Source organism: Microtus oregoni, unplaced genomic scaffold (genome assembly GCF_018167655.1).
Source record: "Microtus oregoni isolate MIOR12 unplaced genomic scaffold, Mior012 000091F_ref0000469, whole genome shotgun sequence".
NCBI classification, from domain to species: Eukaryota; Metazoa; Chordata; class Mammalia; order Rodentia; family Cricetidae; genus Microtus; species Microtus oregoni.
This window is the reverse complement of record NW_024544600.1, coordinates 465,378-490,348: the sequence shown is the minus strand read 5'-3', so window position 1 is coordinate 490,348 and position 24,971 is coordinate 465,378. Positions and strand designations below refer to the sequence as shown.

Below are 24,971 nucleotides of genomic sequence, written 5' to 3'. Positions count from 1 at the left end.
GACCCGTTGGGACAATAGTTTGGGACAGAAAGGGAGGTAGTGCCAGCCCTGCCAACCTGCGCTTCAGCGCTTGGCACTCACTGGTAAACGCCCCCCACCTCCACCTCAGCCTCAAGGCCTGTTTCCCCTTGGTCCCCTGCAGACTGCCCTCATCCTAGGCTAATCGAAGGACAGCGGTCAAGCCCCTCTGGGATCGGGAGGCCAACTGGACTCCGCCGCTCCGCCATTGTCTGCGCGCAACCCGCGGAGGGGCTCCAGGGGCGGGGCCGCGGCGCTGGGCGGGAGCGAGGGAGGGGCGGGGAGGCGGGGGGGGGGGGGGGATGCTGAGCCTTCAGGGGCGGAGGCGGCGGCGACGGCCGCAGAGACGAGAGCGCGAGCCGGGAGGGCGGCAAAGCGGCGAGCGTGCAGCTCCAGGTCCTGCTGGGCGACTGCACCCGGTGCTGGCTGCGCGACGCCGCGCTGCTTTCGGCTTGGACGGCCTCTCCCATGCGCTGAGAGCGTCCGGCTGGGCCGGGCGGGCGGCCGGACGGGAGGATCCTCTCCATGGTCCAGAAGGGCGGCATGTCCCGGGGCCCTTACCCACCCTCCCAGGAGATCCCCATGGAGGTCTTCGACCCTAGCCCACAGGTGAGGGGAGGTGTCGGGCTCAAGGGAAAGGAACCGCTCCTGCGGAGCTTGGGGTTGGCTCAGGAAGCCCCGGGAAGGAAAGGGTTATATGCCCGGCGTGGGTGAAAGAGGGGTGTCTGCGCGACCCCCTATTCTCAAGGTTTAATGATCGATGGACTATTGGTCCGAGCTGGGCTGCGGTCCTGCGGAGAGGAGAGAGGGTGGGCGGGATGCCTGTCAGCCTTGCCTCCCGGTCTCCCCCGCGTTCAGGTCCCTGCTGCTGGGATTCAGGCTCCAGCGGGCTGACAGCGGGGTTGCTGATGGGGGGCGGGGGAAATCCAGGCCTTGAGAAGAGGAGTTGGAGGGAGGCTGAAGAGCGAATCAGGCGACGGGGGCGACGCAGAGCACGTTTGGGGGTGCTAGCGGGTGTGGGTGGGGTGGGGGTAGGACTGGGAGACGGCAGAGACGATGGTCAGAGGGCGTTGCCAACAGGCCTTCGAAGGCTCAGCCGCTGGCTTTCGAAGGTGGGGAAGGGATCAGCCCTGGGAGGCCCTCCCCTAGTCACCTGGTCTCCATCCCTCTCTTGGATGTTTCCCCCCCCCCCCAACACCCACATTGACTTACCCCTCCCCCCACCCTAAGGGGTGGGAGCCTCCAAAGTTTGGAAAGTTGGATGGGTGCCAGCTCACTGTCTTTGGAGGGGAGGAAGCTGTTTTACCTGGGGGAGGGGCTCTGCCTGCTCGCATTCTCACTTTTCCTGTACCCTTGCATTACCCTCAGGTAGGGGCATTCCTGGGTATAGAAACTCCCAAAGAATACCAGCAGGGTATGTGGTGGCCATGCCAGGGGATTTCTCTCGGCCTCGTCCTTCTCCAAGGATAGCATTAACTCTTGTATTGCTGTGGCCAGCCTGGAGCAACTGTGAGCTCCATGATGTGGTTATGGGTGTGTATGGGGTGTGTGTGTGTGGGGGGGGGTCAGGCCAGGCCTAAAAATACCTCCCTCCTCACCCCAGGCCCCTTGGAGCCTGGGAGGCAGCTGACTGATGCCTTCCTTTCAGCTGTCCCCTGTCCCTCTGGAGGCCACTCCCTTTGCTCAGCTTGGTCCGGGTAGTGATGTGAAGAGTCTGAGGTTCTGGGCAGGGTCCTCTTAGGTTTGTAGGGAGCCTCCAGCTAGTTTAGCTGTATGTCCAATCTGAAAGAAGAAGGAAAGAGGATCATGGAAGATTCTTGTTATTTGTGTATACATTGTGTGTGTGTGTGTGTGTGTGTGTGTGTGTGTGTGTGTATTAGGGTCTTATGTAGTTCAGGCTGGCCTTGAACTCCTGATCCTCCTACCTCTACTTTGGAAGTGTGGTGATTACTATGCCTGGCTATCCAGCCTCCTTGTTCGTAGGTCTCAGGAGCCAGAGCCTGTAGTGTGGTTGAGGCTCCTCTAGGTTCTTTGGTCAAAGGAAGTCTGGGATAGAGGCTGGGGGCAGGGGCTCTTGGGCTTTCTGCCCATTCTGTACTGGGCTAAGGCCAAGTGTGTGTGTGTTTGTGTGTGTGTGTGTGTGTGTGTGTGTGTGTAAAAGAGGTGGCGGGGAGAACGAGAGAGAGCAAAGAAGCATCTCTCTTGTAGGAAACAGAGAAATTGAAGCCTTGGCCTGTACCTTTGGCATCTGAGAGATGAGGCTGAACCCCCACCCCAGTTAAGAGTCCAGCAAGATCAACTGATTAGCCATTTACCTGGGACTGGCAGGATCATGTCCTAGTTTCTGCTTGGGGTGGGGCCAAAGGGGCCTTTAGATTGATGGAGCAGGGTTAGCACCCTGCAGAGGGGCATGGGTGGGATAGGGTGGATTCTACCTTGGGAGGAATGTAAGCCCTGATTATGAGGACAGCGGCTGAGAGAAGGGCCTGGTAAGCTGCGGGGAGAGTGGGAAGATGCTACTCCCAAGGTGCCAGGCCACAGGTTGGATGTTTACTTTCCAGACACGGTTGTGTGCCTCCTCCCTCTTTTCCTTCCCCAGAAATGAGGCTTTGGGTTCTTGAGAGCTGAGTGAGTGCTTTACCCTTCCTACTCTGGAAACAGAAAGCTCACAAGGTGGGCTCAAGGGAAAAGCCAAGCCCAGGGGTTGCTTTCCCTCCTCTCTCTCTCCGGGGGGGGGGGGGGGGCACAGCATACTCTGCTGCCTCAGCTCCAAACGCAGGGGAGAAGATATCCCCCTCTCTTCCTCCGCCCCCCAGCACTGCAGGCAGCCTCTCCCTCCCCCCCTCCCAGGCTGGTGCAGCCTGGCCAGCATCTAATTACCTTTGCTGCCTAACGAACCTGCCTTTCTGCAGGCCCTCTGCTTCCCAGCCTTCGGCTCGATTTGGGGATCCCTGTGTGTGCATCCTGGGTGCTCTTGCAAGATTCCTCATGGTGGCTGTTGTCTGTGCGCTGTCAGTGCGAAGGAAGACCCTCTTTCCTTTCAGGCTGGCCATCTCTAGAAGGAGAAGCTGGGAGAGGGGTGGAACAGAGCAGAGAGTGCTGGGGTTAGCTGTAGCACCAGCCCTGGGAGGAGATGAACTGGAAAAGGTCTTTCTGATTTCCCTCTTGTTTCTTCCCCACCTCTCCAGGGCAAATACAGCAAGAGGAAAGGGCGGTTCAAAAGATCAGATGGGAGTACATCCTCGGATACAACATCCAACAGCTTCGTCCGCCAGGTAACGGGATGGTGGCTTGGGAGGGAGATGCAGCTGGTTGGTACAGGCTGGCCTGTGACTTTCTCCAGGCACCGTTTGTCACCTGCCCGGAACCACCACAACACTCTGACACCCCGTGACCTCTCCTGGATGTGCTGTCAGCTGCACCCACTGCCTCAGCCCCCGCCCCCGCCAGCCCCTCCTCCAGCACCAGCTACCAGCCCCTGCTGCCTGCCTGCCTGCCTGCCTGCGTCATCTCATTCAGGGACAGCCTGGCCTGCCTCCTCCTGGCTTGCTTCGGGCTGTCACCCACTCCCCCTGCCGGCTGTCTGCTTCCACGTCCTCCCCCAGAATCTGTGACAGGGTGGGGCTGAGGCAGGTGCTTGGCAATAAGCTGAGCCGCTGAGCCCCGGTTATGTGTGGGTCAGAAACACGTGCTCCCCACTTCCAAATATGACTCCTTAATATTCAGAGAGAGAGCAAAGTATGGGAGAAGAGGTGTTTCACTCTAGAGAGCTCTCGTCTGCAGCCCTAGCTGAAGTGGGTGCTGACAGTAGCTCCCTGGGCCCTCATACTGAGCTGGGAAAACTGCCACTTTCCTCCCTTCCCTCAACCCCAGGCCATCTTAGACTGGGGAGAGGCAGTGAGGAGGCATGTGGTTGCTATGACTACTGAACATCTCAACAAAGCCTGGTACCCAAAAAAGGCAAGAGGGTCTTGGGATCAGACAAGGAAAGCAGTGTGTTAGGCAGAACATGAGAGGGCAGAGGACACCAGATAGGAGGACCCCCTGAGGTGAGCCCCACTAGGGCCCCTGTGAGAGCTAGAGAAGGTGGTAGTAGGCAGAATCACCTCTGACTGGAGCGAGTACTTTCTTTTGGATTCTTCTATCTCTAGGATTTGCACATGTGAGCCCAGGCCTAGCTCCAGAGACTGAAGGGAGGTGGCCTGAGTGTGTCTGAAGCACACAGACAGACAGAAGTCCTTCTGTAATCCTTCCTTCCGCCCCCTGCTCCCGAACGCGGCCAAGGCCAGGTCTAGACAGAACGATGATGTGTTTTTATTGTTACTCAAGGCAGGAAGAGCCTTCGGTTTCCCATTGCCAGCCAAGGGCGTCAGACCCCCACAGCCTCCCGTTCTTCTGTTCTTCCTCCTCTTAGCTCCCCAAATCCTACCCCCGGTAGGTGGCAGGAGTGGGGGGCAGACCTTGCCACATCTCTGAGCTAAATATACCCTAGCAGTTTGCACATGTAGCAACTCTACTTGTAACCTGAGCTCCTGGGGGAACGGGCTGTGTGGGCCACCCCTAGGCCAGCAGGGCCGGGCACTGAGGGCGCCGGGATGGAGGTGCCCAGCCGGACCCTGGTAGTGGTGAGCTGGGGATGGGGCAGGTGGTGGGCGGGGGAACAAACCCTCAAATTGCTGTGGAGGGCCTTTCTCTAGCCCATCTTCTTGCTTCCTGACTTTCCTATCTCCCATTTCTGGTTGTGTGTATGTGTGTGCGTGTTTGTGTGTGTGTGTGTGTGTGCGTGCATATGCAAGTTTATTGGGGTCAGTGGGTGCCTCTCTGCTTGTCAACTTCTGCTTGTTCCCCTGTCTATCTGGCCATCTGTATTCTTGTTTTGGGTGACTGTGTAACGGGAGAATGGAGGTTCTTTTGCTTCTCCCTTCCCCAGGCTTTGTGTCTCTTTCCAAATCCGTCACCCAACTCTGTTCCAGTGAATCCCCATTCTCAGATTTTTCCCTAGAAAGGTAATGCCAGTACCAACTGATGGCCAGGGGTGCTTGGGGAAAGGTAGGTCTTGGCCTCTTCTCTCCATGCCAAACCAATGGACAGTCCCGGCTGGGTGACTCTTTCCTGCCCTCAGATCCCTCATGTCCCTGTAATCCCAGTCTTCCCCATATTCCCTCCCAGACTTGCCACCACCCTAGAAGTCACAACAAATCCCGCAACCTGTTCTCTGCCATCCTTTATCTCCCACTGTTGGGGACATAGACCTCAGGGTTTCCCTTGGTGACTCGATTGTCCACACCCGGTACATACTATGGAGTACATCTTTTCAAGCACACTTTTTATATTCCCAAATATACTCACACGTGTCTGCACATTCATGACCAGTGCCATGTCATCTGTACAGGTTCCATGTGTCTCGTACATATAGACGTGTCTCTACTAGAGTCCTTTGCACTCTGGGGTGGTGACTGTGGTCCAAGCTGGCTTCCTGGCACACCCAGTTTTCTCAGCCTGACTTTACCCTGGCATTCTAGGGGCGAAGGCTATTCCATGTTATGCCCTTCACTTGCATCTCCTGTCTGTACTGCCCTGAAAATCATAGGAGAGCCTGGGGTTGTCTCTGAGTGGCTCTATTCAGAAATTCCCAGCTGGAGGAGTAGGGGAAGTATGTGTCTTGCTCCCCTGATCCTTAAGCAATATTTTTGGTGGCCCTGTCATTCCAACAGGCCACCCACAGGCAACAGTGAGGATTCGGGTCTAAGAAGGTGACTACAGTCCCTGGGAAGGGTGGCATTGAGCTTCTGCTGTGCTTTCTCACTCAGCCATTCAGGGGGCAGAGCTAGGAAGGAGGAGCCAGGAGCTAGATTCATCTCCTGGCACTCCTCCCTTGGGCTGTGCCCTATCAGGTTCCCACCCCCTCCCAAGCCCCAAACAGCTGTCATTAGACCTGCCTTAACCCCCTAGCTTGCTCTTGTCACCTTTCCTGGGGTCACACTCATTCCAAAGGCCTGCAAACCTTGATCCCTGGACCCCTCTCCCTAACAATCCCTCTTTCTAGGCCTTGTGGCATTGTGCTGGACAGATGGGGCTTCGGGGCTTTAAGATGGGCAGCAGCTCCACGTCTGCCCTGAGCCAGAGCCGGCCCTGAGCCTGCCCCGAGCCTGCCCTGAGCCTGCCCCGAGCCTGCCCTGAGCCTGCCCTGAGCCTGCCCTGAGCCTGCCCTGAGCCTGCCCCGAGCCTGCCCTGAGCCGGCCCCTTCTGCTTTCAGGGCTCAGCAGAGTCCTACACGAGCCGCCCATCAGACTCTGATGTATCTCTGGAGGAGGACCGGGAAGCCTTAAGGAAGGAGGCAGAGCGCCAAGCTTTAGCCCAGCTTGAGAAAGCCAAGGTGAGATGGATGAAGAGAAGGGAGCTTGTGGGCATTGTCCTCACCCCTCCCCTACCCCCATCCCAAGAGAGCCTGGGCAGACCCAGTGTCAAGTTTTGGACCAGTTACTTGCAGAGGTCTTTCTCAGACCTCACGGTGTCTTTTCCCTGTGAAGAAAGTATGGACTGTGATAGCCCTCTCCCCAGACAGCATTCAGCGTGTCTGCTGCTATTCCACACAGCTTGATGAGTGAGGGAACTCTTTCTGTCAGGGCTAGGAATGTAGCTCAATGGTAGAGTGCTTGCTTAGCTCGTGCAAGGTCCTAGGTTCAATCCTCAACACTAGAAAACAAACCTATTTTCTAGCATCAAACATACTGGGTTGGAATTCCAGCCCTGGCTGTTGTTTGTTCTGGAAGGCGGGTCTCCCTAGATGGTCCATACCTGCCTTGAACTTCTGGTGTTTCTGTTTCAGGCTTCAGAATACACCTAATCCTGATTCCCCTGCCAACACACTCATACCTACACACATCTGCACACTTGTACCTACCTCCACACACACCTATACATTTGTACCTACCTACACACATATCCACACACTCATACCTATACACACACACGAGATTGAACCTAAGGCCTTATTCATTCCAGGTGAGTTCTCTACCGCTGAGATATATCCCCAGCCCTTTTTTCAGGAGGGTTTTTGCAGGTTTTTTTTTTTTTTTTTTGATTTTTCGAGACAGGGTTTCTCCGTAGCTTTTGGTTCCTGTCCTGGAACTAGCTCTTGTAGACCAGGCTGGCCTCGAACTCACAGAGATCCGCCTGCCTCTGCCTCCCGAGTGCTGGGATTAAAGACGTGCGCCACCACCGCCCGGCAGGTTTTTGCAGTTTTAAAATCACCATTTTTTTTGTGGGGGCATCCAACCATGCCGTACTGAACGTGTGGAAGTCAAAGGACAACTTGGGGGCAGTTATCTGCTTCTACCAATGAACCCAGTTCAGGTGGCTTGGTGGCAGGCTCCTTTGCGTGCTGAGCCATCTCACTGGCTCTCGCTCTTCTTTAATGTTTGAAACAGGGTCTTGTTCCGTAGCCCAGGATGTCCCAGAATTTATAGCAGCCCTTCTTCCTCAGCCTCCCAAGAGGAGGAATTGTAGACTGAGCCACCACACATGGCTGATGGTAGCCCTGTGTGTGGGTGTACATGTGTTTGTAGTGTGTGCATGTGTGTACACTGGTATGTACAGGTGCACTCCCCCATGTGTGCTGGAGCAGAGGCCAGAGGCAATGTCACATAGCTTTCTCAGTTGTTCCTCAATGAACCTGAAGCTTGCCATTTTGACTAGACTAGCCAGTGAACCTTCTTGGGATTCACTTGCTCTGCTCCTGAAACCACAGTGCTGGGGTTCCAGATGTGAACTGACGTTTCTGGCCTTTACATGAGTGCTGGGAAGTTTCAGGGCCGGTCTCTGATATACCCCCCCCACACACACACAGGGTAACTTACCCACTGAGCCCTCTCACAGCCATGATGATGACTTTTTGCCACCTTTCCATGACACCATAATGTGAACAAAACATTGTATCTGATGCTCTTGGAAGCACCAACAATGTTAAATATCAAATTCTAGGTTCTTTTAAAAGATTGCTTTATTTATTTGTTTTGAACCAGAATCTTATTATATAGCTTTGGCTGACCTGAAACTAACTATATAGATCAGGCTGGCCTCAAACTCATAGAGAACCCTCTGTCTCTGTTGCCCAAGTACACCACCACATCAAGCTTTAAGATTTACTTATTTGTTTTTAGCCGGGCAGTGGTGGCGCACACCTTTAATCCTAGCACTCAGGAGGCAGAGGCAGGTGGATCTCTGAGTTTGAGGCCAATTTGATCTACAAAGCAAGTTCCAGGACAGGCTCCAAAACTATAACAGAGAAACCCTATCTTAAACTGCTCCCTCCCCAAAAAAATTATTTATTTTTACTTATGCATATGTCTGTATCCCAAGCAAGTCCAGATGCTCACAAAGGCCAGATGAAGGCAGCAGACCCTTGGAGCTGGAGTTACAGTTGACTGTGAGCCACCTGGTGTAGGTGCTGGGAAACAACCCAGATCATTTTCATTGCCGAGCCATCTCTCCAGCTCCTAAAGGCCTCGTTCTCCTTGGGCTGTCTGCTGTCATCTGTGTCTGTGGTGGTGATGGTGGTTCTTCTATCAGTGTGTTTGAAATCTCTGATCACCACTGAGCTGAGAAATATTATGAACATCACAGGCTGGTTAAAATGGATTTGGTCGGAAGGCCAAAGCTCCAGAAGAATGAATGACAGTCTGGACTGGGGCTGTAGCTTAGTTGGTACAGTGCTCGCCTATTATATGTGAGGTCCAATCCCCAGATCAATAAGAGCAGATATGGTGGCCCGGGCCTGTAATCCCAGCACTTGGGAGGTAGAGGCCCCATGAAGAAGTTCAAGATCATCCCGGGCTAGCCTAGACTACGTGAGACCTTGTCTAGAAAGAGAAAGGAAAGAAAAAAAAAAGAAAAAGAAAGAGAGAAAAAATGGGGTGGGGCACTGCTCAGATTGCTCAGCCAGTAAAATGCTTTGGTGGTCAAGCCTGACCAATTCCTGGGACCCACAGTGAAAGGAGAGAATTGATTCCTGACCACATAGGTGCTATGACATGTGCACACTCATGCTCACAAACATCTTTCCCTGTTTCTCTCCCTCTCTGTCTCTCTCTCTCTCACACACACAAATTTAGAAAAACTAAACTAAATCAAAAGTAAGCCAAGCCTGGTGGTGATGGCACACACCTTTAATCCCAGGCAGAGGCAGGTGGATCTCTGTGAGTTCAAAGTCACCCTAGTCTACAGAGAAAGTTCCAGGACAGGCCCCAAAGCTATACACAGAAACCCTGTTTTGAAAAACAAACAAACAAATAAACAAGTAAAACAAAAACTAGAAATAAACACAGATAGTGGTGAGGGTGTAATAGGCTCAGCAGTCGGGCACTTGCCTTGTGGACAAAGCCTTGGTTTGATCCCAGTCCTGCAAAACAAAATAATAACAGCAAACATCTTTAAAAATAGTTCTAAGTTTTATGGAATACTTGTTTTTGAGGTGTAGTCTTTTCCTGTAATCTAGGCTGTCCTGAAGAGACTGATCTAAATTCAGAGGCATCCTCCTGCTTCAGCCTCCTGAGTGCTTGATTACAGCCGTGAGCCCTGGCATCTCAAAATAAATAAACAAAGTAGAGATACTAACAATTCTCCACAAGAGCATAGGGTTTTGTGAAGAATTGAGGTGACCAGTGAGACTGCTTGCGCTCTGCCTGGCCATGGCGAGTGGCAGCTGTGGGGTCCTGCTGGCCACGGGAGTGGCAGCTGTGGGGTTCTGTTATTTCCTCAAGGCCCCCTCCACCGCAACAGTGTTAGATTCCATTTTTAAAGATGTTAAAATTTACCTTATACCTTATTACCTTATACCCGTGCTGCACGTGGAGATCAGGAGACAACTTGCTGGAGTTGGGTCTCTCCTTCCACCCACCACATTAGTCCTGGGGAATCGAACTCAGGTGTCTGTCAAACTTGGTGGCAGGTACCGCTACCTGCTGAGCATCTCTCCAACCCTGAATCCCACTTTTTCTTTCTTTTCTTTTTACTCAGCTAGTGTGTGTGCTCTTGTTTGTATTTGGACATGATGCTGTATGTGTGTGGATGTGCACGCTGCAGCACACGTGTGGAGGGCAGAACACATTTGTAAAGTCTGTTCTCTCCTCCACCCCTACTTATGTTCTGGGGATCAAACTCAGATTGCTAAGCTGTACAATAAACATCATTACCCGATGAGCCATCTCTGCAGTGTCCCCCCCCCCACCTTTTATTGAAAAAGTTACAGAAAACCACAGCATCCATTCAGCATACATTTTAATGAATAATTTACAAGCAAACAGCCACAGTCACTATCCCAGTCAAGCAAGGCACGGCTTGGCTACAGCCTGCTTTCGTCCACCTCATGTGTCTCTTTCTAGACCAAACCAGTGGCTTTTGCTGTCCGGACAAATGTTGGCTACAATCCGTCTCCGGGGGATGAGGTGCCTGTGCAGGGAGTGGCCATCACCTTTGAGCCCAAGGACTTCCTGCACATCAAGGAGGTGGGCCAAACACTCGGCACCTGGAGGGAGGTGGGGATGGGCTAGGGATGCCAGGGGTGTTTGGAAGTCTAGTGGGGAAAAGCTGCTGAACAGAGCCGAGCTGGGCTGAGTCTGCTGTGCAACTTTAGGCAAATCCCCTTGCCTCGCTGAGCCCCTGAGTTTTCATTGGTTAATGGATGGCAATGCCTAGGTCACAAAGATGTTGAGTGGTTTGTTGGGTCCTGAGCTGGAGTGACAGTGTAGGTGTCTGCTTTCATTGCTGCTGCACTCTCCCGCGGTATGGGGAAGTGTTCTTCCCTCCTCTAGCAGACGGTGGTCCATGCTCGGGGAGGGCCCTGGTCTTGGCATTGTCTTGGAACTTGGGAGACTTTCATCAGAGGCTGAAGTCAAGGGTGAGGGTGGTTTGAGGGAACCATCTACTGGCAGAGCTGGCCACCTGGAGGTCCCTCTGGAAGGTGGCTGAGCTTCCCACCTAGTCTCCCTCTTGGTCTCTTGTTCACAGAAATACAATAATGACTGGTGGATTGGACGGCTGGTGAAGGAAGGCTGTGAGGTTGGCTTCATCCCCAGCCCTGTCAAACTGGACAGCCTTCGCCTACTACAGGAACAGACCCTGCGCCAGAACCGCCTCAGCTCCAGGTGTCTGCCTGGGGGTGGGGCATTACTATCTTGGGAGAGGCCAGCAGAGAGGAGTCCGCAGGGCACGGAGCTGCCTGCCGTAGCCTTATGGGAGAGGAGGGTTGGAGAAGTACCAGGCATGCGCCCCGCGTCAGAACTAAAGTCCTGCAGCCCCACGCCCACCCGTACTCACCAGCTCCTTTGCTTCCCTGCCCACACAGCAAGTCAGGTGACAATTCCAGTTCCAGTCTGGGAGACGTGGTGACTGGCACCCGCCGCCCCACGCCCCCTGCCAGTGGTAAGAGCTGCCGACAACCCAGGGGAGGGAGTTTTTCCTGGGTGGGGTGGTCTCTCCACAGGGGTGGCCCCTCCTCCCAGCAATAGGAGGTACCCCAATTCTGAGTCCCCCATACACATACAATGGTACCTCTCCGTCAAGGATAGGATATCCTACAAGCTGAGCCTGTTGTGTCTCTCCTGTCCCCTCTCTGTGGTAGCTCCATTTCTCTGCCTCCCCCCCGCCCTCCATCCCCCCCATTCATTCTCCTAGCCCCATTCCATTCACCTCTTCTTTCTTTCTCCCCCATCCCATCCTTGTGTCCTGCACTGTATCTTCATGCTCATCTTACTCCTCCCTCCACCTCCTTCCCGACTGGTCCAGGTAACGAAATGACTAACTTAGCCTTTGAGCTAGACCCCCTAGAGTTAGAGGATGAGGAGGCAGAGCTAGGGGAGCAGAGTGGTTCCGCCAAGACTAGCGTGAGCAGTGTCACCACGCCGCCACCCCACGGCAAGCGCATCCCCTTCTTTAAGAAGGTAATTCTGCCTGATTTCTTGTGAGGGGAGTCAGGACCCAACTCTTGGCAAAGAAGGGGGCTGGAATGGCCCAGATGTGGTCCAGTCTTTACTTCGGGCGTCAAGGCTTTCTGCCTAGCTGGGTGTAAAGAGGGTGGGGCAGGGCAGGATGGGACCATCCCTCTCTTTATTAAACCCCACTCCTAGGATTGCAAAGGACGGGATGGTCTTCATTAGCCCCTTTTCTGCTCTATGAGTGGATGTATGAGGTGGTCTATGGATGCAGAGCAAGTCCTCAGAGGAACCTTGAAATATCCGGGAAGATAGCAAACGAAGCAGAGGGTGGGCTTTGAGTTAGGGGCTTCCATCTTTTCTAGCTCTTCCCAGAGCTAGGCTAAAGGGGGCAGGAGGCATGAGCCACTATTCCCCATTCCACGGGATGGTTGTCAGTCCTGCCTCCAGCCTCCAAGGCCATCTTTGGCTCCCCTTGGCCCCGGGGTCCCATCCCCTCTCTGGCTCTGTCTGTCACTAACACGCATGCCTGTTATTTTTCCTCGTCTACCCACTCTCTTGCTCCCTCTTCCTGTCCTGGCTCCGTCCTGGCCTTCTACCCCTGCCTGGTGCCTTCCCCTCTCTCCTTCCCTTCCCCCTCCTGGCAATCTCTGGACCCAGCCAAACAGAAGCAGAAGTCGGTGAGTATAACAGCTTTCTGTGTCTGTCCCACCCCGGGATGAGCTGGGGGACCTTCTAACACCCATCCCCACATCTTTCTCCCTTTACCTTCCCTCCTGGTCCTTCCCAGCCATTCCTCCCCATCCCATGACACCTGCATCTGGGTTTTGGGGTCAAAGGGAGGAAAAGCTGCATGTGGGAGCCTGGAGACTTAGGGAGAGGGGCTGATGCCATCTCTACTCTGGGATTTCCCTTCCCTGCTTCCCTTCTAGACAGAGCATGTGCCCCCCTATGACGTGGTGCCTTCCATGAGGCCCATCATCCTGGTGGGACCGTCGCTCAAGGGCTATGAGGTAGGAGCTCTAAAAGACTGTGCACCAGATGGGCCCAGACCTCCAGAGTGCATAGAAAGATCTCCAGAGATCCCATGTTCCCTTCCTTCAGATGGGCCCAGACCTCCAGAGTGCATAGAAAGATCTCCAGAGATCCCGTGTCCCCAAAGCCCATATCCCGTCAGAGAAAACCCTCAGAGGGGGCTGACCCTAGGGAAGGCCACTCAGGAGGGCCCAGTCTCCCAAGGGAAGCTCTTAAGAGCCTTCTTAGAGATGCCATGTATTAGACCAGTGGGGCTCGGGGTGCATTGGAGGCCCCAGGGGAGTATCCCACCTCTCTTAAAAAGGCCCCTACATCTCAAGAATTTTGAAAGAAGGTAGAAAGGGTGAATGCCCTCTCTGGGGTTTCAGAGCCTGACTTCTCTCTTCCCCTCCAATCCCCACCCCACCCCCACAATGACAGGTAACAGACATGATGCAAAAGGCATTGTTTGACTTCCTGAAGCATCGGTTTGATGGCAGGTGAGACCCTGAGATTCCCACCATCCACGTAGGGATGAACATGGTGCCTGGAGGCACTTAGAGACAAGGGTAGCATCAGGCCCGCAACCTGTGCGTGGACAGTATGTGTGTTCTTGCCCACCCAACCCCTGACCTCCTCCCTGCCTGGTCCTTCAGGATTTCCATCACTCGGGTAACGGCTGACATCTCCCTGGCCAAGCGCTCAGTCCTCAACAACCCCAGCAAACACATTATCATAGAGCGCTCCAATACACGCTCCAGTCTGGGTGAGCTGCCCCTACTCTCCCCCTCCCGGCCTGACAGGGTGGGTGGGATGTCTTCCCCTCCCCCCTGCCTCCTGGGGATGCCTTACAAGTCTCTCCCCTGACTCCACGCGCCAGCTGAGGTACAGAGTGAGATTGAGAGGATCTTCGAGCTGGCCCGGACCTTGCAGCTGGTTGCCCTGGACGCGGACACCATCAACCACCCAGCCCAGCTCTCTAAAACTTCGCTAGCCCCCATCATTGTTTACATCAAGATCACATCTCCCAAGGTGGGTGCAGGAGACTGGTTCTAATGGTAGACACGGTCTACAAGGAATGTTCCGGAGTGGGGCTGCGTGGTTTACTCTGCTGATTCTGATAGGCTGACCATCTCCAACCCCACCCCACCCCCAGCCTTAGTTCCCGTCTCTGTGACATTCATGTGGCTGTTGGGACTACACAATCTAATATGGATGGAAAGTGTTTGTACCTTCTGTATATTTGGTATTATAAATTTTATTAGGGTTACACAGGCCAGTCTCATCTCCACTCTTTTGATCCATCATTGGATCTAAAAATGAAAGAATGTGGTGTAGTTTGTTCCAGTGCCACCCAGTTATGTGGTCATGGGAAGGTTATGTCAGGCCTGTTCTGCTGTAACTGTGGTTATATGAACTTTGATACAGAGGATATTGACAGGGAGGCTGGTTTCATTTTCATCACGTTGTCCTCTGTGAGCTTTCTCCTTCTTTCCTTTCTCCTTTAATTTTTTTTCTTTTTAATCATGTATCTGTATGTGGTTGTGTGCACGTGAGTACAGATGCCCTGGCGGCCCATGGCGTAGGCTTCTCTCTGGAACTGGAGTCTCAGGTGGCTGTGACTTGTCCCACCTGGATGCCAGGAATCAATGAAACCTGCGTCCTCTGCAAGTGCAATGCATCATCCTTTTTAAAAATTTAAAAATTTTTATTTTAGGGCTAGAGAGATGGCTCAGTGGTTAAGAGCACTGGCTGCTCTTCCAGAGGTCCTGAGTTCAATTCCCAGCAACCACATCTGGCTCACAACCATCTGTAATGAGATCTGGTGCCCTCTTTTGGCCTGCAGGCATACATGGAGGCAGAATGTTGTATACATAATAAATAAATAAATAAATCTTTTAAAAATTATTTTATTTCTATTTTTCAAGACAGTTACTCTGAGTAGCCCTGGCTGTTCTATAACCAGCTCTGTAGAGCAGGCTGGCCTTGAACTCACAGAGATCTGCCTGCCTCCGTGGTACTGGGCTCAAAGGCATGTGTGCCACCACCTGGTGCAGTACTGCTCTTAACCACTGAGCCATCTCTCCAGTCTTTTTGTTTTTCAAGACAGGGTCTCCCTGTGTAGCTTGAACTTGCCTCCTCTGCTCTTGATTACCAGGTATTGGGATTCATATATGTGACATCACAATGGCTCCATGAACTTCCTCTTCTAGATGTTAGTGGGGACATGAGAAACATGGAAGAGGAATTTAGGTGAAGGTTTTGTTTTGTTTTTGTTTTTGTTTTGTTTTGTTTTGTTTGAGGCAGGGTCTCTCTGTGCAGCTCTGGCTGTCCTGGAACTTGCTCTGTAGACCAGGCTGAACTCAAACTTAGAACCGCCTGTCTCTTTCTGGGATTAAAGGCATGCACCACCACCATCCACCTTGTTCTTAATTTTTAACTTAATTAATTAATTTTGAGGCAGGGTCACACGTAGCCTAGGCTGGCCTTGACTTTACAATCCTCCTGCCTCAGCCTCTCCAGGGCTGGGTTAGGTGTAGGTCACCACACCTGGCTCTCTGAAGCTCAGGGATTTTGAGGCCCATTGCACAATTCAGTTACTGATGGCAGCTGCAGTAGTGACTGTCACCTTTGCAGTGTCCTGGGAGCTAGAAACCCTGTGCCATTGTGTTGACCTTTCTGAGTCCCCTGTCCCTGATGAAATAACTGGCATGGTGGGATTTACATACTTGAGGGCAGAGAGTTTGGAAAGATCAAATGAGGTGATGGATGCAAAACATTCCGTGGCCTAGAATGTAAAAGAGATTCCATTTCCTCTACTGGGGTTGTGGGTGTGGACTCCAAGTGCCTGGGCTTCCTACTTGGCATCACTGTGTTCTCCTGACAAGTCTTCCATCATCTCTGTGCCCTAGTTCCCCCACCTTCTACCTAGTCACGCTTCAGTGATTATTGTAAAAACTTAGTAAATGGATTGATTCTGCAGAAAGAAAGGTAGCCTGCTGCCTACCAAGGTACCATATTCTTTCTGTTAGTCTTGTTTTCAGTTTTGAAACAGGATCTCATGTAGTCTGTTCTGGCCTCCAGTTCACTGATCTGCTTGACTCTGTTTCTCTGTTTCCCAAGAGCTTAGGATTTCAAGCATATGCTGGCATGCGTCACCATACTCTGGCTTTTTGCTTCGTTGTATTGTGTTTTTGGCTTTTTGAAATAGGATTTCTCTGTAGCTTTGGAGACTATCCTGGAACTAACTCTTGTAGAACAGGCTGGCCTCGAACTCACAGAGATCCACCTGTCTCTGCCTCCCGAGTGCTGGGATTAAAGGCATGTGCCACCACCCAGCTGTTGTGTTTGTTTGTTTTGAGATGGTGTCTCCTGTTTCCCAGGCTAGCCTTGAACTCACTGTGTACCAAGGATGACACTGAACTTCTTGTGTAAGTGCAGCTGTGTGTGTGCGTGTGTGCATGTGTGTATTGGTGCGTGTGTGCATGTGTGTATTGGTGCGTGTGTGCATGTGTGTATTGGTGCGTGTGTGCATGTGTGTATTGGTGTGTGTGTGCATGTGTGTATTGGTGCGTGTGTGCATGTGTGTATTGGTGCGTGTGTGCATGTGTGTATTGGTGCGTGTGTGCATGTGTGTGTGTGCGCACGCACGTGTGTGTGTGTGTGCATGCATGTGTGTGTAGGCCAGAGGATAACCTCCAGTGTCATTTTTTGAGATGGTCTGGTAGACTAGGTTGACTGGCCCTGGGGATCCATTTGTCTCCAGCCCCCAGCTCTAGAATTATAAGCCCACACCTCTATGCCCAACCTTTTATGCTGGTTGGTTGGAAATCAGGTCTTGAGACTTGGGAGGCAAGCACTCCAGCTGAGCTACCAGCCTGCTCCTGGACTTGATTCTACCTCCTGCCTTCATTTCATTGTTTCACTGCTCGGAATCAAACCCAGAGTCTTGTGAGTGCAAAGCAAGCTGTGCCAGCAGGCTATACCTCTAGTCTAATTCTATTTTATTTCAATCAATTAATCTTTATTCTCATTTTCATTATGTAGCCATGTCTGGCCGCAATCCCCAGACCCTCTTGCATTTGATCCCAGAGTACTGGGATGATAGGCTGTGCCATTCTGCCCAGCTCCAATTTTATTTTGTTTTATTTTTGTTTTGTTTGAGATGGGGTTTCACACTATGCAGCCCTGATTGGCCTGGAACTCACTATGTAGATCAGGTTGGCTCTGAACTACAGAGATCCCCCTGCCTCTGCCTCTTGAGTGCTGGGACTAAAGGCATTCGCCACTACCCTGGCCTTTCAATTTTATTTTTAATAGATTGTAAGTTTGGTATGTATGAACCCTGGATTCAGGTCTCAGCACACACTTAACAAAAAAATCTTATACCTTTATTCTATTTGCTTCAGCATCATGCCTTTCTTAATTGCCCCATACTCCGTCCTATGATACCATTTTCTGTAACCAGGAGGCCAACCAGGGTCACATTTTTTTTTCCTAAACAGGGTTTTTCTGTGTAGCCCTGGCTGTCCTGGAACTTGCTCTGTAGACCAGGCTGAACTCAGACTCAGAGATCCGCCTGCCTCTGCCTCCCACGTGGTGGGATTAAAGGCGAGCGCCACCTCTGCCTGGTGTAGGTCGTGTTTTTAATGTGGAGTAGTTCTTCTGCTTTCTTTAGATTTTTATGACAATGACATTTGCAGTAGTATAGGCCAACCATGTTGTGCACCATTTCCCAGTTTGAATCTGATGTTTTTCCGTGGCTGGATTTAGTATTGGGAGGACTAAATTGATCATGTAAAGAAGCACAGGAACAACCAGGTAGAGTGTAGCATGTGCCAGCTACTCAGGAGACTAGGCAAGGGGCAGCCAATCCCTGGTACCCAGGACCTGTTGGATGTCAGCCTGGGTGACACTGCAAGCCCTCACCTCAAAAAGAAACTCCGAACAGTGCTAATATCCAACAAGGAGTTCCTCCCTGACGGATGACAAGAGGGGCATACTAGAGGGTGAGAATGAAACCTGTAGACAGGTGTGTGTGTGTATGAGAGTATGTGTGCATGTGAATGTGTGTGTGTATAACCTGTAGACAGGTGTGTGTGTATAACCTGTAGACAGGTGTGTGTGTGTGTGTGTGTGTATATAACCTGTAGACAAGGGGTGTGTGTGTGTGTATAACCTGTAGACAAGGTGTGTGTGTGTGTATGAGAGTATGTGTGTATGTGAGTGTGTATATGAGTGTGCATGTGTGTGAGTGTGTGTGTGTGTATAACCTGTAGACAGGTGTGTGTGTGTGTGTATCACCTGTGGGCAAGGTGTGTGTATGAGAGTATGTGTGCATGTGAGTGTGTGTGTATGAAAGTGAGTGTGTATATGAGTGTGCATGTATGTGTATGTGTGAGCGAGTGAGTGTGTGTGTGTGTATGAGAGAGTGAGTGTGTGTGTGTTTCTGTGTCTTGCCTGTAGCCTTGAGCCTGAGCCTTGTGTGGTGGACATAGAGCTTGTGAGATCATTCTGGCAGAGGTGCTCAGGGCAGAGAATCATGGAACATTCCACTGATCTGACTCCAATTTCCCACTGGCTCCAACCAGAATCTGCCTTTTAGATTTGGTTCATTGCCTGTGTCCTTCTAGCTCCCTTTCTTTTCCCCAACCAGGTACTGCAAAGGCTCATCAAATCCCGAGGGAAGTCTCAATCCAAACACCTCAATGTCCAAATAGCAGCCTCGGAGAAGCTGGCCCAGTGTCCCCCCGTGAGTGCTCAGACTGGGGGGTGGGATGGGGTGTGCATTTGGGTTCTCCTCTTTCCTTCAGCCTGCATGGAAGACAGCTCCTGGGATAGGTCTTTGGGTTTAGACTGGTCCTTGGATAAAGAGGGTTGGCTGGTGGGCAAATGGCTCAAACACTCCTTAGTACGGAGCCAAGCCGTGTTTTCCTCATTCCTAGAATTCGAGGGAGTTTGGGCTGAGATCTGCTGTTCCATCCTTTGTAGGACTGAGTGTCCTTTCCTTGCGCCACTCCAGAGGCCTTTTAACCTTGTCCTTCAACCCCTTGACTCCACCCACTGCACCCAGGCCACACCTTCAACCCTTGGACACGCCCCCGCTCATCCCAGCCCCGCCCCTAACCCCACCTCCACAGGAAATGTTTGACATAATACTGGACGAGAACCAATTGGAAGATGCCTGCGAGCACCTGGCCGAGTACTTGGAAGCCTACTGGAAGGCCACACACCCGCCCAGCAGCACGCCACCCAATCCGCTGCTGAATCGCACCATGGCTACCGCAGCTCTGGCTGCCAGCCCTGCCCCCGTCTCCAACCTCCAGGTACAGGTGCTCACCTCGCTCAGGAGAAATCTCAGCTTCTGGGGCGGGCTGGAGGCCTCACCGCAGGGAGGCGACGTGGTGGCCCAGCCGCAGGAGCACGCCATGTAGCCGGTGTCTCTCCGGTCTTCCCTCCCACCCTGGAGAGCAGGGAACATGGGGAAGGAAGGGAAGAGTTTTATTTTGTAAAGAACATGGTGAGCGGCAGCCTCTGGTGTCTGTGATTTTTGGTGGGACTGGAGACTGGCTGGTGCTGCCTCCCTGGAACTGGTCCCTTAGGACTGCATCTGCTGCCTGTTGGATCTGAGACCTAATGGGAACCCTTATAAGTCCAGGAACTAGGAAGAAAATCTGAGGAAGACCAATAGGCTTGTTTACTGGACTCGACATTCTTGTCTTTTTTGTTGGTGGTGGTTTTTGAAAACAGTTTCATTCTGGTAGTAGCTGGCCTGAATTTCCCAGTGTTCCAGACTTGAGGCAATCCTCCTGCTTCAGCCTCCTGGGTGCTGGAATTACAAGCTAGCACTACAGCTCCCAGCGCTTTAGATCTAACAGAGTCCAGAGAACTTGCCCCTCCCCAGCACCCTCAGTCCTGCAGCATCTATGTGCAAAGCTGGGCCTCCGCCCGTCTCCCAGGGAACAGAGTCCAGGAAAGGCTCTCCTCCCACGGAGCCACAGCCCATCTCTTGCCCACACCATTAAATGTATGGTCTGGATTAGAGCCAGAACACCATGAAGTCATTCCAAACTGCTGCATCTCAAGTGCATTTTCAGCAACAGAGCCCACTTGTTCAGTGAAGCTGAGCCATCCTGGATCTACTCCTGGCGAGCTGGGGGCCTGGCGGGCCTGGTGGGCCTGGCCTCCCTTCCCTGCCTCAGGGACCTCAGAAGCACTTTGCTCTCCCCACTCTGCCATAGAGCAGCTCCAGGAAGCAGTTTGGAAACGTGGTGCTGCAGTCTGTTTCCCATCACGCTCTACCCAGGAAGCGGTAGCTGCAGAGAGGGGATCATTTGCTTAGCCACACAGCTTGAGATGGCAGGAGCTGTCACCACTGGTGACAGGGCATTGGGCTGTGGATGGGGAGATGGGGGTGGAGACGTGGAATCATTAGCTGTTTTTAATAGGCTGCTCTGAGTCCGCTGTAGGGGGCAGGAGAGGAATCCCATCAACCTTGGAGACTCGTTTATGTGAGGAATGGCAGAAGTGTGGGGTTCTGGAAGCCTGTGACTGAGGTCTAGTGTGGGCAGAGGAAGCTGGGGTCAGTGCGTTGGAGCTGACATCTCAGTGTATTTAAAAAATTGGAGGATTGACTAACCCAAGTAACTGCTAATGAGTGGCAATACTAATGAGCTGTTAACGATGATTAACCCAGGAAAGCATTAATAACATGCTCTGAGGAACAGGTGACTAATTATTCAGGGCTCCTTAACCATGGTTACCAGGAGAGTTCATGATCAGATGAAGTTGGGTGCCCTTGGGCTGCTAGAGGAGCAGATGGTCTGAGCAAATGTTCTGTGGCCTGCCCCCAGGCTGAGCTCTAGAGCCAACTGCCCTGGTCCTGGGTGCCCCTCCCCTAGAGCCAGCGCCTCCAGGAGCCAGGCTGGTGTCTTGGCACCATCACTAACCTGCCTTGCTTTGTTGTGTTTTTCTCATCCCTGCCTGTTCTGCATGGTGCGTGCCGTCTGTCTGCTAACCAGGGACCCTACCTTGCTTCCGGGGACCAACCGCTGGACCGGGCCACTGGGGAGCACGCCAGCGTGCACGAGTACCCCGGGGAGCTGGGCCAGCCCCCGGGCCATTACCCCAGCAACCACCCACCTGGCCGGGCAGGCACCCTGCGGGCACTGTCCCGCCAAGACACGTTTGATGCTGACACCCCCGGCAGCCGAAACTCTGCCTACACGGAGCCGGGAGACTCGTGTGTGGACATGGAGACGGACCCCTCAGAGGGCCCAGGCCCCGGAGACCCTGCAGGGGGAGGCACACCACCAGCCCGGCAGGGTTCCTGGGAAGAGGAGGAAGACTATGAGGAGGAGATGACCGACAACCGGAACCGGGGCCGGAATAAGGCCCGCTACTGTGCGGAGGGTGGTGGGCCGGTTCTGGGGCGCAATAAGAATGAGCTGGAGGGTTGGGGACAAGGCGTCTACATCCGCTGAGAGGCAGGGGCAGCGTTGGGAGAGGAAAGGCTCTGAGTCCGGGGAAGGGAGAGAAGAGGGGCGCACCACCCGAGATGTATCTTGCCTCTAGGGGGCGCTGTGTCCCTCATTTTCAGATGCCTTTGGTGGTTATCATCCCAACTCCTGGGAGGCCCTAAACCTCCAGCTGTAGGTCCTTCCCTAACTGCTGTGGGTGGATGGGGGAATACCTACTTTCCGAAGTGCCCCCTTTCCCCATCTTAGGGGGCTCTCTCCCTCCCAGAGAAAAGGTGCACTTCCTTAACTCTTTCTACTCGGGGCTGTAAGTGAAGGTCCTACAAGGGGTGGGGGTGGGGCTTCTTTTACCAACATAGGGGTATTTGGGAAAGGTTGGGTGCTTTTCCTGAAGAGAGAGGCCGCTAAATCTCCCCCAAACTCCAGACCCAGGGTCCCCCACCATGTCCATCCCATAACCTGCTTTCCTAGCAGCATCCTCTGGTGGGTGAGAGACACAGTTTGGAAACCCATGTGGAGCTTGCCTTGGGGAGCAGGGACCTGTGGAAGCTGATAGTCGTGCACTCTGCCCTCCATGGTCATGGCAGGAGCCCAGGGCCTAGAACCTTGAGGAATGAGCAAATCAAGATGCTGCCCTCCCACCCCCATATCCCAGCCCTTGCCTCCCCCAGGAATGAGCTTTGTCTACAGCATCCCCTGCCTGCTGCCATCGGAAGAGAGGGGCCCTCTGCATCTGAGCCCCACATCTCCGTGCCACCTGGGTGTGGCGACCATGAATATTTTGGTCCACCTCATTCTAAACCAAAAAAACTGCTCCTTCACCCTGAGGCCCCAGGGGAGAGGCTCTGTGGGTTGGTGCCCAAGAGGTGACCATCTTCCAGGAGCTGCCTGAGAACCTTGGGTCTCCCTAGGGGCCTTGGTTGCTGCTGCTTCTCTGTATTTGCCTCTTGTGGTCCTGTCCTTTCCCAGTGTCCACTTTCCCTAAGAGGTCCTGGTAGCCCCTCTCCCTTGGGGTACCACTTAGCCTCAGCATCCCTATAGTCCAGCAGCCCCACCCCGCCCCAGCATCACAGCTGGTCCAGAGAGAGCCGATTGTGCCAACGAGGACTGGGCCCTGCCCAGCTGCCCACCTCAGGGATGGGCACCTCACGCCTGTCTCGCCACCTGTGCCAATGTCGTCCCACCCCTCCACCTGGGGGCGGGGTGCAGCTTCCACTTACAGGTTAGAAGATACCACTGCCCAACCTTTCGCTCCCTGTCTTGTCCTGTGCCGTCTGTCTGTCTATTTGTCTGTACTCCTCTAGGAGAGATATTTTGCCACATATAAAACCGCAGTCCTGTCCTTTGTGGCCACCTCCTGAGCCTGTTTCTTTGTTGCCACCATAGTAATCAGCCTTGCAGCCTCACTGGCTCTCAGTAGTGGGAGCTGAGGACCTGAGGGGACGCGAAGGAGGAGCAAGAAAGCTGTGCCCGGGATTGGGCCAGAAGAGAGCTAGTATTCCTTTTGCTGGTTCTGAATTGTCTGCAAGGGTCCTTGTTCAGCCACAAGCTTACGTCTTACCCGTAGAGGTGGGGGGGGGGTGATGCTAATTGGTGTGTGGCTCAGTGGGTGGGCTCCAGACCCCCTGGTTCACATCTTAAAGACACGTGCGCTTTTTCTTTTCTTTTTTTCCTTTCTTCTTTGACTTCCAGTGCCCTAGTAATCCACCTCACGCAGGAAGGGGTGACCTTCAGCTCCTCTAGGATTTTTTTTTTCCCTACTGGAACTAACAGGTTTGTCTGCCTTGCTTTTGAGTGCCAAGTTTAAAGGCATGTGTCATCATGCCCTCAGCAATCAGTTTTTGGGTTTTGTATCCCCGCACCCTCCACCCCTCAGACAGGGTCTCTCACTGTAGACAAGGTTCACTTGGACAAGTTGGCCTGGAATTACTTCAGCTTCCCCAAATGCTGGAATCACAGGTGTGTGTAAGCCACCATGCCAGAATATTTTATTTATTTTGTGACAGAGCTTGCTATGGAACCCATACTGACCAGGAATTCAAGTAGTTGAGGGGGGACTCATAGTAACTCTCCTGTCTCAGCCTCCTGAATGCTGGGATCACAGGGTTACACAAGTGCCACCATGTGGGTCCTGAGAACCAGTTTCAGAGCTGAGGCTATCTGCTTCTATGAAGAGGTGGTAGTGACCAGCCCCCTGAGACATGTGAGGAGAACACAGCAGGTGGCGGGCCCCTCCACCATTGCCAGCTGGCAGGATGTGGGCTGTCACCCATATCCTGCCTCACACAGCACCTGCGAGCTTCCCCACCCTGCCAGGTCCAGTCTCTGAGGTGATGGCTCTAGAGGACTTGAATGTCTGGGTCCTCCACCTAAGTGCTTCTGCCCAGAGTGCTCAAGTGTGCAGAATGACAGCAGACCCCTGATGTTCCAGCAGATCACAGGGACAGGAACGGGGCAGGCCACTGCCAGAGTCCCTTGGGAATTTGTAGTAGAGTTGCTGAGAACCTTGCGCTCCCCTCTCCCCCACCTTCTCATTACCTTTCTAATTGTTCACTTCTGTGTTTAGCTATGGACCCAGCAGTTATTAAAGACCTCCTACATGGCGGGTACAGATCAAAATGGCAACCACAGACAGCACCCTGAGTTTCTTGCTGTGGGGAACATTTAGTTCTAGGAGTACCATTTACTTAGCTGGGGAGGTCAGAGAAGGTTTGAAATCTGGGAACAGGTTAGCTTAGCTTAGACAGAGAAGTGGGAGGAAATTCTTAATGCAGAGGAAGAGGGGACATGCATGACATGCTAGTGGCACCTGATTAACAAAGTGTGGTGGCAGCTGGTGGCCAGAGGGGGCCTGGCAGGAGCAAGTCGCAGTAGGCCTTCTGTTCTGCTAAGGTATCTGAGTTTTGTTCTGAAGCTAATGCAAAAATTGAAGGAGTGAGGGGCTGGAGAGATGGCTCAGTGGTTAAGAGCATTGCCTGCTCTTCCAAAGGTCCTGAGTTCAATTCCCGGCAACCACATGGTGGCTCACAACCATCTGTAATGAGGCCTGGTGCCCTCTTCTGGCCTGCAGACATACACACAGACAGAATATTGTATACATAATAAATAAATAAATAAATATTAAAAAAAATTGAAGGAGTGTAAGTGGCTATGGCAAGACGGGTGCGGTGTGCATCCCATAGCCTTCCCTGCAGACAGTACGGAGCCCATAGCCTTCCCTGCAGACAGTACTGACACTCCAGGTTGAAAGGAAGGTTTAACCCAGGCCACAGTGGGAGGTACTGATGGCTAGAGGGAACTTACAGGTGAGAAAATTGGGAGTCACCAAGTGTGACTTCACCAGCCCCCACAGATATTGAATTTTGTGGTGCTTGTGACCCCTAAGTTCAACTAATTCTTCTGTTCCAAGAAGCCCAGGCTTTAGAGAGAGTTGGGGCTGGGGGGTTGAGGAGGAGGAAGCAGGTGTCAACATGCTCTGATGTCCTCTGGGTACTTTTTGCCTACAGTTACATTTGCTCAGAACTTAGAGGTG

General features: G+C 52.8%; 1 protein-coding gene across 2 annotated transcripts; it reads left to right on the top strand.

Moving 5' to 3' along the window:
* The first annotated feature begins 330 nt into the window (after positions 1-330).
* Positions 331-23,013, top strand: LOC121442316 (voltage-dependent L-type calcium channel subunit beta-1). Of its 2 annotated transcripts, none has more exons than XM_041643809.1 (14): positions 331-627; positions 3,207-3,293; positions 6,275-6,394; positions 10,401-10,523; positions 11,026-11,162; positions 11,363-11,439; positions 11,803-11,957; positions 12,881-12,961; positions 13,404-13,462; positions 13,619-13,728; positions 13,843-13,994; positions 18,619-18,714; positions 19,103-19,288; positions 20,984-23,013. In XM_041643809.1, exons 1-14 carry the CDS (start codon positions 544-546, stop codon positions 21,443-21,445), a joined length of 1,929 nt encoding a protein of 642 aa, XP_041499743.1. In that variant the 5' UTR covers positions 331-543; the 3' UTR covers positions 21,446-23,013. The 2 variants fall into 2 exon arrangements, with proteins under 2 accessions (XP_041499743.1, XP_041499742.1); XM_041643808.1 differs by lacking the exon at positions 11,803-11,957 and adding an exon at positions 12,609-12,628 and having other exon boundaries at positions 20,984-23,012.
* The last annotated feature ends 1,958 nt before the right edge of the window (positions 23,014-24,971 follow it).

Coding starts and splice junctions, on each gene's coding strand:
- LOC121442316 (XM_041643809.1), top strand. CDS start 544: ATGGTCCAGAAGGGCGGCATGTCCCGGGGCCCTTACCCACCCTCCCAG. Junction 11,958..12,880: donor GCATCCCCTTCTTTAAGAAG/GTAATTCTGCCT, acceptor CTTCCCTTCTAG/ACAGAGCATGTGCCCCCCTA. Junction 13,729..13,842: donor CAATACACGCTCCAGTCTGG/GTGAGCTGCCCC, acceptor TCCACGCGCCAG/CTGAGGTACAGAGTGAGATT.